The sequence below is a fragment of the Leopardus geoffroyi genome, chromosome B3 (assembly GCF_018350155.1).
Source record: "Leopardus geoffroyi isolate Oge1 chromosome B3, O.geoffroyi_Oge1_pat1.0, whole genome shotgun sequence".
Classification (NCBI taxonomy): Eukaryota; Metazoa; Chordata; class Mammalia; order Carnivora; family Felidae; genus Leopardus; species Leopardus geoffroyi.
The window spans coordinates 125,531,078-125,546,641 of NC_059337.1; the positions used below are offsets into that span (position 1 = coordinate 125,531,078).

The window sequence follows — 15,564 nt, forward strand, 5'->3', positions numbered from 1 at the left end:
TGAGAATGAGGAAAAGGAGAAACAGGCAGAACCATGCTTTAGGGCAGTTCATAAGAAGGAGTTTGCATACTCCCTCCACTTCCTGTTTCCCACTGATCAGAATTGCCCTCCCCACCCCATTCCCACCCACACTTTCAGTTTTGACCTTTGGCCCTTCAGTGGCTCTTTGTATAAATTTTTTTTTTTTTTAATTTTTTTTTTTTCAACGTTTATTTATTTTTGGGACACAGAGAGACAGAGCATGAACGGGGGAGGGGCAGAGAGAGAGGGAGACACAGAATCGGAAACAGGCTCCAGGCTCTGAGCCATCAGCCCAGAGCCCGACGCGGGGCTCGAACTCACGGACCGCGAGATCGTGACCTGGCTGAAGTCGGACACTTAACCGACTCCGCCACCCAGGCGCCCCATTCAGTGGCTCTTTGGAAAGCTGGATTCCATGCCCTATTGAAAGGCTGCTGATTTGAGTCAGACTAGAAGATGTACATGAGATGAGTCCAACAAAGTATCCTAAACCCCAGCCCATTACAACTGCTACTTTGGTAGTTTTGAAGCACTTTGATACTAGCAACACAAAATTGATGGCAGTTTTCTTTAAACATGATGCGGTTTTGGAGTGGTAGTAGGGGTCCGGAGCTGACGGCCAAGAAAGAATTCTTGCGACATCTTTGGTACAAAAAAGTGATTTTTTTTTTTTTTTTTTTTTTTTTTTTTTTTTTAAGCACAGGGACAGGACCTGTGGGCAGAAAGACCTGCCTCTGGATTATGAGGGTAATATTATATATTTGGGAGTTGGGGGAGGTAAAGAAAAGGCGAAGTTTCCAAAAGGACTTTCATATGCTAAAGAAGACTCACAGGATGTGGGAAGTCTAGCTATTGTCAAGCTAAGACTGTTTTTTCCCCTTTAGTAAGGCATTAACATTAAGACAGTAGGGAGTTCCTGGAGAGATATTATATTCAGCCTGCCTCAAGTATTTGTCAATGGGCTGCAGGTTACAAAGAAATTTAATTTTATTTGCTATTTTCTTCTTGCTTTTGCTCCCCACATCACTATGAAGGGGAGGGTAATGTTGGGGCTCCAGGAAACAGAATCTGTAGGTTTCTGGAGATTAGGTTATTAATAAGATTTTTTTTTTTTTGGTAATTTACTAAGACATTGGTAAAGTGATGGAGACTCATATCCTGCAGAACCGTGATCTCTATCAGTTATTTGTTTTTCCCTTTCCTTTATTCTTGGGCAGCCAGGAGTGCCTAAGGAATATCACACATATCCCACCTGGGGATGATGGGGGGGGAGGTTTGCAAGGTGTCAGCTTGCCTTATGCTCCCTCATCAGACAGAGGCCTGAAACAGGAATAACTTTTAAATGTTTTATACAAGTAAACAGTGATGTTCATGAATAAGAAGACTTACAGATTGAACAAGTCCTGATTTTTCTCTTAATCGTAATTAAGAATTGGCAAATGCATACATAGCTCATAAAAATTAGCTTGCTGTGAGCAAGCTCTATGCTTCCAATGCTCACGTGAACTCCGTGCTCATAGGGATGAAGAACCAGCTGGTGCTTTTGCGAGTGGCTGGTTCCCTGCAGAAGAGCAAAGAAGTGATGAAGGCCATGCAGAGCCTTGTGAAGATCCCAGAAGTCCAGGCCACCATGAGGGAGCTATCCAAAGAGATGATGAAGGCTGGCATCATAGAAGAAATGTTAGAAGATACTTTTGAAAGCATGGATGATCAGGAAGAAATGGAAGAAGCAGCAGAAATGGAAATTAACAAAATTCTGTTTGAAATCACAACAGGTGCCTTGGGCAAAGCACCTAGTAAAGTGACCGATGCCTTTCCGGAGCCCAGACCTTCAGGAGCAATGGCTGCATCAGAAGATGAGGAGGAAGAAGAGGCCCTGGAGGCCATGCAGTCCCATCTTGCCACACTCTGCAGCTAGTGGCTGCTCAGCTAGGCCCTCGGGTTCTTTCGTGGCCCACCTACTGGGAGTGGGCACACTCCTCTGAAGCAGTCACCATGTTATGTATCTCTTGCACTACACCTCTGAATCAGGCACTTTTATTCTGAGAAGGTTCTCTGCTAATATCGCTTCACTTGGCAGAGGTTTTGGGATCTCAACAGGATTGTTCTTGAGAGGTGGGGTTATAAAAGCATCATTTTCAGGTGTATAAACAGAAGTATCGTTTGGGGGTAAGGGCAAAGGAATCTGTCTTCTCCTGAAGCACTTCTGAGGATAGAGTTGATGGCCTGAATGGTGAGGACTCTCCATGTTTTTTATCTCTAAAACACTATATAAAATGGATTTTAATAAATTTCTGCTTTAACAAAAAAAAATTATTGACATAATACTGGTGAATCAAGTTGATGTATCTAGTTGTGGCATATCACTAAGGGGAGATTTAAATTCCCAATCTTTAACTTTAAAGGTTAATGCTTATTTTGCTTCTTAATGATTTTATAGTATACATGCTGATCATTTTTTGAAATATGTTAATGGAACCAATTCAAGTACCATGGGTATAAAGTTGTGGTTTGAGCCTCAAATGTCTGAGCATTGGCCATAATATAGTCTGGGTTGCGTGCTCATTAGGGTTCTTTGATTTAGTCAGTCTGGGATGGTGTCAGTTTTTAGACCTAGGGATGGGACGGCCCATGAGTGCAGACATCTTCTGATAAGATTAGTATACAAATGGTTATTTCTATTGGTAGTACTGCTTGATTGTCAACTTTTAGCAGTCTCAATTCTCCGGGTTTTAATTATTGAGTGGGGATTATGTAGGAGTCAAAATTTAGATCTTCATAATCTGTGTACTCATAACTTCAGTATCATTGATGCCCTATAGTTTTTATGGTTAGAGAGGGAGTGTTGACTCTCACAGACGTTATGATTCAAAATTAAAAGACCTATAAACTTCTCTTCCTATTAAATTACTCAATATAGTGCAAAAGAGTTCATCTTTTTAACCTGTCACTCTGTTCTCATATGTAACTCATAATTTCAATGAAAATTGCTCACCAGTGCACATGACAAAAAAGACTTAAGAGGAGAGAATTTTGTTTTTCAAACAAGTGGTTTTACCTACTTACAAAAAAGACTTGAGAACTTGGACACCCTCCAAGAGCCTCTGAATATTTTTCTTCAACAGAAATTCCAGCCCAGACGTTCAATAACCTAGGTTTGTTTTCAAAGAGGGAATAAAGAAACAAATTTCATAAAGACGGGCCAAAATTTGAAAGCAATTAATGGTGACAGTTCCAAGTGATGAGGGAGCATGAGGCAAAGCACAAGCTAGCACACAGCACCTCCCCCCGCCACCCCCACGTGGGATATGTGTGCTATTCTTCAGACACTCCTGGCTGCCCAAGAACAGGGGAAAGGAAAGAAAGCAAAATGGTTGACTGATAGAGATCACAGTCATGCAGGACAGGAGTCTCCTTCAGTTCATGGATAACTTAGTAAACTTCAAGAAAAAGGCAATGTTATCCATACCCTAATTTCCAGAAGCCTATAGACTCCAGGGCGTTCCCTGGAGCCCTAATATTACCCTCATCAAGATGTAAGAGGGTTTAAGTGCTTGCCATGGTGGTGTAGGAAACAAAGGCAAACGAAAAGTTAAATTCCTTTACTGCCTACAGCCCATTGACAAGTCCTTGAAACAGGCAGAGCGATCTCCCTCTAGGAGCTCAGCTGCCTGGATAAGACAAAAGGGAATCTTGGCTTAACATTATCCTTCCCTCCCCAGGACCCTGTGAGTCTCCTTAAACACATAAAAATTCCTTTGTAAACCTCCTTTATCTTTAACCCCCAAGTATATGTTGGCAATTACGCTCCAAGCATATGGCCCCTGTCAGACATCTGAAGGGTCTCATGACTGAGGTTTTACTAAATAGTAATAAATGTTTTCCCTAACAACAGCTAGCCCCTCAAGGTCCTGGAAACCTTGTTTCCAAAATTCCCTAGAGACTTACACTGTCCCTAAGTCCCTCCCAACATGAAGGTATATAATCAGTCACCTGTCACAGCCCCAGTGAAGCTCTTTCTGCCCACAGGCCCTGTCCCCGTGCTTTAATAAAATCACCTTTCAGCACCAAAGACTCCTTCAAGAATTCCTTCTTGGCCATCAGCTCCAAACCCTACCATTACCCCAAAACCCGATCACAAGGACTTTACTTCATTTTATCAGTAACACTACTGCTCTTTCCATATTTTATTGTCAAACATTGGAGAAGAGGAGGAAAAAGGGACCTGGCAATTGAAGAGAAAATTCAATAGAAAGGAGTATTCAAAAGCCGTGTTCAGAGTAGAGGAAGAATAAGGAAAGAATCAGCCACTGCCAGGGGACACTGGAAAATTAGCAAATAACAACAGATGACAAACAGGAGCATAAAAAAGTTCTATTCATGGACTTCAAATTTTGAAAGGTGTATTATAGACCAAGATCAGCTGACATACAGGTAGAGAAGTTGTTTTAAATGAATTTATACCAACAAACCTGAAAAGATTACATCCCTAGGTGCCAAAGTGAATTGGTCATAAATCTCTGAGGGCACTATGTAGAATTTCTGGGGAATCTTGGAAAATAAGCATTGAGCCAGAAAAATAAAATCACTTTGTCCTGGTTTCCTTTAAAAAAGGGGGAAAAGATAGTTCTTATTTGCTGGGTCATTTAACTGTTCTGAGCCTCTGGTGCTTCTGTAAATTGATGACTATTTTCTAACACTATCATCCATCAGAATTGTTTTGAGAGTTAAATAAGATATGCAAGTTAATCACAAATTCTAAATCAATATAAAAATATTACCAATTATTTAAATGCTTTTCTTCTTTGCATGTTCATTACACATGCCTCTGTTATAGAGTTTAACATGTTGCATGATGGAGAAGTTTATGTCCAGTGTCCTGATTACAATGTGAGATACTCAAGAAAAGGGACTATGACTAATTTTTTCAGATGACCCCACAACCCAAAACACTGATTAGCATTTTTAGTGGGGGTTTAGTAAATTTTTGTTGAATGAGGGAAGATAAAAAAATAATCCCAGAAAGCCATGCTACAAATCAAAATGCACACAGGATGATATTTAACTGAGATAAATATAAACCCTACATTTAGGTCTAAATAATAACTTGCACAGTTATAGGGGTAATTATATAAATAAACTCGTAAAGTCCTACCCAGAGTTCACAGTAAAAACTTCCGGGAACCCTAGTCAACCATAAAGAGACAGATGAAATTTTCAATAATATTAATTATTAATTTTGTCAATAGTACTTGGCATCCAAATCAAGAGAAATGATAATCTCATGCATTCAGCACAAGTTGAATCACATTTTATTTTTATTTTCTTTCAATCACATTTTAAAACAGAATTGACAAACTAGACTAACTTCACATGCCTGCCATTTAAGAGAGTATATTACAGAGTTGAAAGAGCCCAAGTAGGGCCCAAGGGAAGAGAGAAATAAAAGATAGACTTGAGCTGTCTTTGGATATTTAAAAGCTATCCAAGGGTGCCTGAGTGGCTCAGTTGGCTAAGCATCTGACTTCAGCTCAGGTCATGATCTCACTGTTCATGGGTTTGAGCCCTGTGTCGGGTTCTGTGCTGACAGCTCAGAGCCTGGAGTCTACTTCAGATTCTGTGTCTCCCTCTCTCTCTCTCTGTTCTCCTCTCTCTCTCAAAAATAAATTACGATTAAAAATAAAAATAATAATAATAGAAGCTATCCAGTGTTGCCCTTGTAGGTAAAACTTAGACCAAAAAAAATTGTACTTCCAAATTGGGTTGTCACATGTCAAATTCAGATGCAGTATAAACAGGAATATACTAATGATAACAGCTCTCCAACAGTGGAACAGACTCTTCTACAAGATAGAGAGACTGTCAGAGAGACATTCAGGCACAGGCTGAATGCCTATAGTTTAGACATTTCTTGTACTCCTATCTATGTCTAGCATGGCGCTCATCACACAATCCATATTCCCCAAATATTTTTCACAGATTGATGCCAAAGTAAATAATCATATGTAACTATGAGTATATGTCTACTCTGCCCAGTAGAATTTAGAACTGAGCCAATCATTCAGTCATGATCTCCATATCTAATTCACTGTGTACTCCCATCAATAAAATTTTTGAACATGTACTCCTAATATGCACATTTATTTCTAAATTCCATGCTATACAACTATACTAATCAGCATATTTTGTACATATATATAAGACACATATAATATATAGGTGAAGGTGTGGGATAAAGAAAAAGAAATATTAATGTATTTTCTTTCTGTACACAATAACTCAGTGTGGCCAACCCACTTTGCAAAGCAGTGGTGGACAATTAAGGAGCTCAATTTACCTCTATCTCAAATACTTGCATATTTTGGACCCTTCCTGATGTTAATTACCTACATATTAATCTTAAAGTTTTCCATTTCCCTTTTCTCATGTAGACAAAACTAGTTACATCAGGTTTTTGTTTTGTTTTGTTTTGTTTGCTTCTGTTTTTTGAAGAAAGTTAAGTGATTTTTTTTTAGAATATCTGTATATGTTTCTTGTAAGCCTTAAAAAAATAAGTTTAAAAATGAGTTTCCTGGTTTTGATCCATGTTTTTGATCCAATTTTTCTGAATGGTTTTGATCCAGTTTTTCTATCTTGTGTCTCAAAAGCAGGTGTTGTTCCCTTATAAATATAATACATTTTTCAAAATTGCAACTGTCTAGTGTTCTGTTGAGATGAGAAATTCACATGAATAGCATCAACCAGAATGGAATCACTAATTCTTCCTCCTTTCTGTCAAACTTTCAACCGAATCCCAAAGTCCCAACATAAACCTAGCAGCCTTGTTTGAATTTGTAGATGCTCTCTGATTTACCAATATTTTCTCCCTTTCCTGCAAGAGTTGAACTATTTTAAAATGAATTGTTATGCAATATGATGCCACACAGTCCCATGATTCCTCTTTATTCTTAGAAACTTTCTTCTATGACTTAGTAAGTGACTACAATTTATTTATTGCAAAATTTGTGAATCATATTGCTCTGTCATGAACCAGCAGAGGCAGCAGCAAGAGACAAGCAAGTTTCATCTGAAAAGTTTACTTCCAGTTACTTACGGGGCTCACAAAACTCCCACATTCAGACCTTGTCCTCATTGGGAAGAAGTGTTGTCCTAATAATCAGGAAAACCTGGGTGTTAAGCAATGGCCCCACTTAGATCCAATCTCTTGCCTAAGGTTTCTTGCGATTCCTGTAGCAACAGAGGAGGAAAACTCTCTTTGGTACTAGTCCCACCTTGGGCCTCCAGGGACTCCTGTTTTCTCAAACCCTAAAGAAATAGAGCCTACAGACTGAGGTGGGTGGGGTGGTAGCAAGGAGGGAAAAAGAAAAAAAGTTTCTTCTTGTCCAGCTTCCACTCACCAAATCTGTTTCTCTCAGAGCCAATACAAGACAAAACACTGGTTTACTGAGTCTCTTACTGCTCTGCTCTTTGGGTGTCCTGACACCAAATCAATCAGCTACTGAACGTCCATTTCTTCCATTGTAAAGAAGACACATTACGAGGATGGTGCTCCTATTACCTTTTGGTGATTCTGTTTTCTGCACTTAATCTCACTTAATCTTCATGTTAGCCTTATGAGGCAGTTTTTATTGTTCCCATTTTACAGATGAGGAAACTGAGGCTTAGTGAGATTCAGGAACACAGTCAAGGTCATATAGGTACAAAGGAGGGGGCCCTGGGCCTTGAATGAAACCTGTCCTACTCCATAGTACCATGCTCTACACCTCTCTTGGGAATATGAGTAATACCACCTCTTTGGGTAAACTTCCAGTAGTGGCAATCCTGGATAGTAGGGTAGTTCTATTTTTAACATTTTGAGGAACCTCCATACTGTTTGCCACAGTGGCTACACCAGTTTGCATTCCCACTAACAGTGAATGAGTAATCCTGTTCTCCACATCATCGCCATCAACTCTTGTTTCTTGTGTTGTTGATTTTAGCCATTCTGACAGGTGTGAGGTGATAGCTCATTGTAGTTTTGATTTGCATTTCCCAGATGGTAAGTGATGATGAACATCTTTTTGTGTATCTTTTGGCCAGCTGTGTGTCTTCTTTGGAGAAATGTCTGTTTATGTCTTCTGCCCATTTTTGAATTGGATTATTTACTAAATTGTACACCTGGAACCAATATAACACTGTATGTTATCTAACTGGAATTAAAATAAAAACTTCTTTAGGAAAGTAATACAGTCTCACAGTTATACCTTACAAAGCACTTTGATCTTTAATATCCCCACGAGAAAAAATCCATGAGGTAAACAGGACAAAATTAACACCTGCTCCCTATCCCTCTATGCCTCTTTAGCCCCCATTTGAAAACAGTAAGGAAAATAAAGTTCAGAAAATGCAAAGGATTTTTCTAAGATCATGTAGATAGTAAACAGAGTTGGGATTGAATGGGCTTTCGTCCTGTGATTGCTTCACCATGCTTCTTTGTCACCTAGAGATAGAGATCCAGCTTTGCCCCTAACTAGCACTTTAACCCTAAAATGGTCATCTAAACTCTACGGTTTTTGCACATGCAAGATAGATGGGAATAACAATGATAATAATCAATACCTACAATAATTACCTCACAGTGTTTGAATGAAATATATACACAGGTGTTTATGGAACAAGTACATAATACACAAACCAAGGTAATTTTATTATTAAGACTATTCTGTCGGAGAGCCTGAGTGGCTCAGTTGGTTAAGTGCCCAACTTTGGCTCACGTCATGATCTCATGGTTCGTGAGTTCGAGCCCCATGTCAGGTTCTATGCTGATAGCTCGGAGACTGGAGCCTGTTTCAGATTCTGTGTCTCCCTCTCTCTCTGCCCCTCCCCTGCTCATACTCTGTCTCTCTGTCTCTCAAAAATAAACAAACATTAAAAAAAAAGACTATCCTGGGTTAGAAACTGGATTGTCCAGCTTCTGGCAAAATTGCTAGACAGGGAAAGTTAGTGTTTAGAAGTATCCATCTCCCCACCTCCCAATTCCCAGGTAGCACACACTCTCTAGCTGCCTTTGGTCTGCCTCTCAGAAAAGAATTTTGCCTGAAAAGACATTCAAAGTTATATAAGCATCAGGAGATCTTCTATATTAACCTAAATTTTTGATGAGGCCGCTGGTCTCCACTGTCCCGTGAGGTGGTATTTACCTACTCGGGAAGCCATCCACAGCTTGTTCCCCTCTGTATGGGACTTAGAAGCAGTTTTGTTGTACTTTATTTTTTTTTTTCTTTTCTTTTTTTTAATTTTTTTTTTAATTTTTTTTTAACGTTTATTTATTTTTGAGACAGAGAGAGACAGAGCATGAACAGGGGAGGGGCAGAGAGAGAGGGAGACACAGAATCTGAAACAGGCTCCAGGCTCTGAGCTGTCAGCACAGAGCCCGACGCGGGGCTCGAACTCACGGACCGTGAGATCATGACCTGAGCCGAAGTCGGACACTTAACCGACCAAGCCACCCAGGCGCCTCAGTTTTGTTGTACTTTAGAGGGAAATCTTGAAAGCTGGATGAGTTGTCCTTACACCACTATGAACTGTTCCAGTACCCATTTGATATAGTTGATAACAAAGATCAATGAAGTAGTTTGAAAGGAAGAAAGAGAATCTTTGCACTGATCCAGGACATGGGAACAAGAAAGTAGTGCTTTCTTTCTGCAATTTGTGAAACAAAAAGGTAAACTATTTCTATTCTATTAAGAAATTGTTCCAAAGGAGTGTGTGTGTGTGTGTGTGTGTGTGTGTGTGTGTGTTGTGATGTGGAAGATAACAAGCAGCATTTGAGAGAACAGGTAATCATTTCATTGCTAGATTTATTCATTCAACATTTTTTGGGTGTTAATACTGCTCTAGGTAATGGACATGGAATGCTGAATAAGACAGATAGCTTGTCCACACTCTCATGGAGTTTGCATTCCAGATGGACAGCCAACATTGATCAAGCAATTACAAGTTCATTTGGTGTTACAAAGGAGAAAAACAGACTTCCATTATGACTTTATTTGTGAGCACATTGCAATGTCTTGAAGTTCTTACTTACAAAGATCAAGTAGAAGCTACTGCTACATGCTAGAGAATTCCAAATGATTTCCAACAATGAAAAACTTGAACTTCTTAAATAGTAACTATTCTAAAAAACAAAAAAACAAAAAAACAAAAAAACAAAAAACTAGAATGGCTAATCTTGGCTCTCAGTTTCTGTAAGGCCAATATAAAGGAAACAGGAGATACACAACATTATCTTGACCTCACTGACCACTAGATAGCCCAGGAAACAGTGCATACAATATGGTAGAAGGAAGGATCAAAGAATGTATTTTATAAGGATAATGAATTCTGCTGACTTTTCCCCTTCTGGGTTATAATAATTTCAGCCTTTTTTTGTAATCATACCCTGTTGGAAAGCCACATGGCTTGGACTGATTTTTGCCTACTACAGATTTTGGTTTCCAAAAGTACATCTCCATGACTAAGGAAATGAGCAGTCCCAGGTTGGCTGACTCCATTAGGAACACTTAAAATTTGATTGCACAATTGTATGGCCAACTGGGAGCTTAGCATCAACTAGAATTTTCCCATTGGCATCTGACTTTGAAGATATCATATTGCTTGGGGAAGAAAGTGAGAGTAGTTATAATTTTCACGGGACTTATGGAGTTTTAGTATTGGAAGAAGAACTTGGAGACCATCTACTTTGACCCTCTACCCAACGTAAGACTCTCCTGAGCTTGATGCATGATATTCATTCTTTGCATACACATGAGAAAGGGAACCTACTATCTAATTTTTGAGAAATTCTGTTATTCTTTCCTATACTAGAAAAAATCTACCACCATGGTCTTAGGTGTGTCCACTAGAGCCCCATAAAACAAATCAGAAAGAATCTCACTTCTATTTAATGATTTTCTTCCCTCCCATAAGTCTTTTCTACCCTAAACACAACACCCCCTTTTTTTCTCCATACCAAATGCAACATGATCCTCCAAACTACTACCATATTGAATCATGGAGATGGAGGAGATGGGAGAGGAGCAAAATGTTTGTGTCTCTTCGGTAACATACCTGCTATATCTCAGTTTTGTAACATCAGCAGGTTTGATCAGAATACGACCTGTGCCCCCATTCATGCTGACAATTAAACCTGAAAGAGCTACTTTAACTGTAAAGGTAAAGGCAGAATTTCTCCATTGATATTGCCAGATGTGGTGACTTGCCACTTGATTCTCTTTGGTTCTAGAAAATGCCCAAGAAAATAATATTGACTCTAAAATTACACTCTCAGTTTGAAGATGCTGCCACACTGTTGAGTCACAAGAATATATTATTTTTTAATCTCTATTTTGCTACAAATTTTAGTAGCTTTGGCAAAGGGAATATAAAAACAGGCAGTCCCCAACTTATAGGGTTGTTTTCCAAAAGTTGGTTGTTTGGAATATATTTTACATGCATGTTAAATTTCCTGGCTAGCCTACCAAAGACTTTTTAACCCCCGAAATGCCTGACATTGTAATACCATATCAGAAATAACCTGCAAACCAGAATGCATTCTCCAGTTTCTGGCTTAACATGTACCTTAAGCACTGGACCACAAGGAATACTTTAGTAGCCAACACTACGTTTAACAATATTTTTCTAAATTAATATGTCCAAGTGACTACTGGGAATACCGGGAATGTTTCATACTTCCCCTCTCCTATCCAATTGAGTTAAGGATTCCCTGCTCCAGCCAGCCAAACACATAACCCAGGGACTCTTGCAACCTGGGCCTGGCGGTGGCTGGAAAGGTGAGATGCAGCGATAGATGCTACAGACCTTCTGGAAAAAAATAATACCTTCTCAGTCTTAATTAGTTCTATTTGGGCTCCTGTTCTTTTCATCCATGTCAGCCTGATTTGGTGTCTTTTTTTTAAGTTTACTTATTTATTTTGAGAGAGAGAGCAAGCAGGGGAGGGGCAGAGAGAGAAAGAGAGAGAGAATACCAAGCAGACTCTGTCCTGTCAGCACAGAGCCTGACACAGGGCTCCATCTCATGAACTGTGAGATCATTCCCTGAGCCAGAATCAAGAGTCTGATGCTTAACCGACTGAGCCACCCAGGCACTCCATGATTTAATGTCTTATTCATTCTCAATCTCTCTCTCTTTCTCTCTAAATTCCTGGGCATCACAATGAAGTCTCTTAAGTTTTGTTTCACTTGTCCCTAAAGTACTCTCCAAGGTTTTAGCTGTTTTCTAAGGATTTTGCCCCAGTGGTAGCAAAATGAGTAAGTGAGTGAATGAATAAATGAATGAATTAATAAATTACTTTTAGTCACAAAGAAGAAACAAGTACTATAAAAAATCTCTCTTGTGGTATTTTCTGCCCCTCAACCTCTCTCCCCTTTCTCTGTCTCACCTATACCTGGAAGGAAGAGGTAGAATCACCTTGACCCCATTGGTGGGTCAGGTAAAATACAGGAAAAGCAAGGACAAGCCATTCTAGACCTTAAAGGGAAAATGGTGACATCCATCAGCATCTGACTTATACTAAGAAAGGAAAACAGGGATTTTGTGGGAGATGGGAATGAGGAGTTGGGACATAACCTTGCTGTTTTTCCTTTTGCCCTGCTTCTCTTTTCACAAAGGAGCAGGTGTTCCTAACCCTTTCCAAGATCCCACTACCAGATTCTTCTTTGCCCCCTCCCTCGGAGATATGCTTGGCTACTGCAGGAGCACAGTTCCTTATCTGCAAGTCCAAAATTCAAACAGCTCTGAACGTTGACAGTTTTCTGTTAACCCCTGGAAGAACTTGACCCCAATTGATGTGAGGTCGGTCTTTATTTATTGATACATTTACTACAAAGATGTCGGTTACCAATGTGACTGTGTTTAAGGTACAGCCCCAGATCCTACGTGGCTATAAGAAAATATATGTATATTAAAAGTTGAAAATTTCTGAATTCTAAAATACATCTGGCCCCAAAAGTTTCTGGGTAAGGGATTGTGGCCCTTTATGCCCTATTTTCCTGCACCTTCGTCTTCCCCAGCAAAGTGTAGAAGTTATGAGCATAAACTCTGGTGCCCCAGGCTGGATTCAAATCCTGTGTCTGATAGTTGTGTGTGAACTTGCTCAATTTGCTTTACCTCTCTGCCTGTTTCCTCATTTAATGGGGATAATAATAGTGCCTACCTCAGTGTTGTTGTGAAGATTAAAATAAGCTGATCTATGTAAAGTGTTTAGAATAATTCTTGGCACATAGTAAGCGCCTTATGTTCACTATTACCATCATCCTACCTACAAATATTATCTTTCACCACCACTTACAAATGTTATCTAATTTATGAACGTAAAAGTCCTATTCTACCCTGCCTCCCCATAGTTAACCCTCTGTCAGCTTCCTTCCATTCTCTGTCATAAAGCAAAACCATACTTTCTCTTTAGAGATCATACTTTGTACTTCCCGTTTACTCTTTAAATTGCTAAAACTGGTTAGTTGTCCCATTACTTAACTCTACCATAACTGCCTCCTAGAGATCCTTAATGACTCAACCACTTATATAAAGGTTGTGGTTCAGTTTTTATTCTGCTTGATATTTCTGTAACGTATTTCTGTAATGAATAGACTCTTCTCCTATCTTGCCTCTATTCTAACTCTCCTGAGACCTGCTCATTAAAGGTTCACCTTCCCCAGGATTCTATTCTTGGGAGTAGTCCTTACTGAACACTACCAGGCTCCTTAGAAAACCTCATCCAGTGTTTGTCTTTCTGTGTCTGGTGTATTTTAGTTAGTGTAATGTCCTCAAGATCCTGCATGACTCCACTTATATGAGGTAACTAAAACTGTCAAGTACATAGAATCAAAGAGTGGAATGGTAGTTGCTAAGGGCTAAAGGGGAGGGAAATGGGGAATTGTAATCAATGGGCATAAAGTTTCAATTAAACAAGGTGAATAAGCTCTAGAGATCTGCTGTACATTGTTTACCAACGGGCAACAATAGTTTGTTGCACACTTAATGTATCGTACACTTAAAACTTTAAGTGTGTAGATCTCTAATGTTATTACCACAACAGCTTAAAATTCAAAAAATAAAAATAACACCTAATACTTAAGAGAAAGAATAGAAACTGGCATTTGTGTAATGGACAACTAGATATGGTAAGTTTTTCTTGGAATTTTCTACAAGGAAAAGCAGTTATTGGGGAAAAATGCCTAATATTCATATTTAAAATGAAAAAGAATAGCATATTATGGTTTTTGTGCAAGATACTTATTTTTCTCTTGAACAATATTAGAACAAATTATTGTGCAATTCAGTAACATAATGAGCGCATAATGGACTTAATCTTTTAAAGGTCAATTCTGGCACAATCTTAATAAAGGAATATAGACCATTAGGGTTTTATCTTACCGCTTTCTCAAACTGCCTCAAATTTCGCATTGTCCTTTTAATGTTCTTCGGTGAATTATATAAATTTTATTAAAATTTAAGTCTCATAAAATGTACCTATATTGATTCATTTAGTTAGGTTCTATTACTGTTAATCATATCATCAGTGAATCATATTTAAAAGGAATTTTAAAAAGTTATTCTTTATTTCTGGGCTAAACTAATATTTCCTAACAGAGTCACAAGGAAGTGTTTCAAGTACTGAAATATAAATGAAATTGAATTTTGTGATACAAATTCTTTTTGGTGGAGAAACCAATTAGAAAAATTAAAAAGAAAGAAAATCTCATCCAATTTAACATGTCAGCTATCATCTGGATAATAATGACTACAGAGTTGGTCATTAACCCTGAACTCTTCCTTATGCTTCAGACTATGTTTCCTATTGCTTCATAGACATGTCCACTTGGAGTCTCAAACTCAACTCATCTCATCCGAACTCATTATCTTCTCACTGACATCCGGCCCCCAGTCTCCACTCTCAACCCCCAAAGAATCCCACAACATTTGACTGCCTCATTCTTAATCTCAGTTTTAAAGACATGGCACTTCACCAACTAGCTTAAGCTAGTTCTGAAACTCCGAGTCTGCACTTTGCTTTACCTCAGTAAGTCACTCAGTAAGTCACTAAATCCCATCAATTTTTTTCACAGTCATCACTAGAATCTAACTACTGCTTTAGTCAAGGCTTCCACCAACTACTATGCAAACCAGTGGCTTCACATATTAGATCATGACCCACAGTAAAAAATATACTTTACAATGTACCCTAGGATACAGACATATTTATGTATGTATCTGCTCTATTTTAACTCACTTTTCAAAAAGGATAGTTGTGATATAATACATTGATTTCATGATCTACCAATAGCTTACAACCTACAGTTTGTGTGTGTGTGTGTGTGTGTGTGTGTATATTTTTAAGTTTATTTATTTATTTTGAAAGAGACAGCGACAGTGCAAGTGGGAAAGGGTCAGAGAGAGGGAGACAGAGAATCCCAAGCAAGCTCTATGCAGCCAGTGCAGAGCCCAATGCAGGGCTTGAGCCCCAAAACCATGAGATCATGAGCTGAGTTGAAATTAAGAGTCAG

At 38.8% G+C, this 15,564-nt stretch overlaps 2 protein-coding genes and 1 long non-coding RNA gene across 8 annotated transcripts in view; 2 read left to right on the plus strand and 1 right to left on the minus strand.

The window, feature by feature from the left end:
- TSHR (thyroid stimulating hormone receptor) overlaps positions 1-15,564 on the plus strand; it is a 160,582-nt gene that overhangs the window by 23,132 nt on the left and 121,886 nt on the right. The gene's annotated exons all lie outside the window — the stretch shown is intronic.
- On the plus strand, positions 1,489-1,954 carry LOC123584161 (charged multivesicular body protein 3-like). Its single transcript, XM_045451765.1, has one exon. The coding sequence runs from the start codon at positions 1,544-1,546 to the stop codon at positions 1,937-1,939; it is 396 nt and encodes a 131-aa protein (XP_045307721.1). The 5' UTR covers positions 1,489-1,543; the 3' UTR covers positions 1,940-1,954.
- Positions 2,378-9,236, minus strand: LOC123584162. Its single transcript, XR_006705206.1, has 2 exons — positions 9,201-9,236; positions 2,378-2,711 (listed from the first exon to the last, which is right to left on the minus strand). It is a non-coding gene; the product is annotated as an uncharacterized LOC123584162 (long non-coding RNA).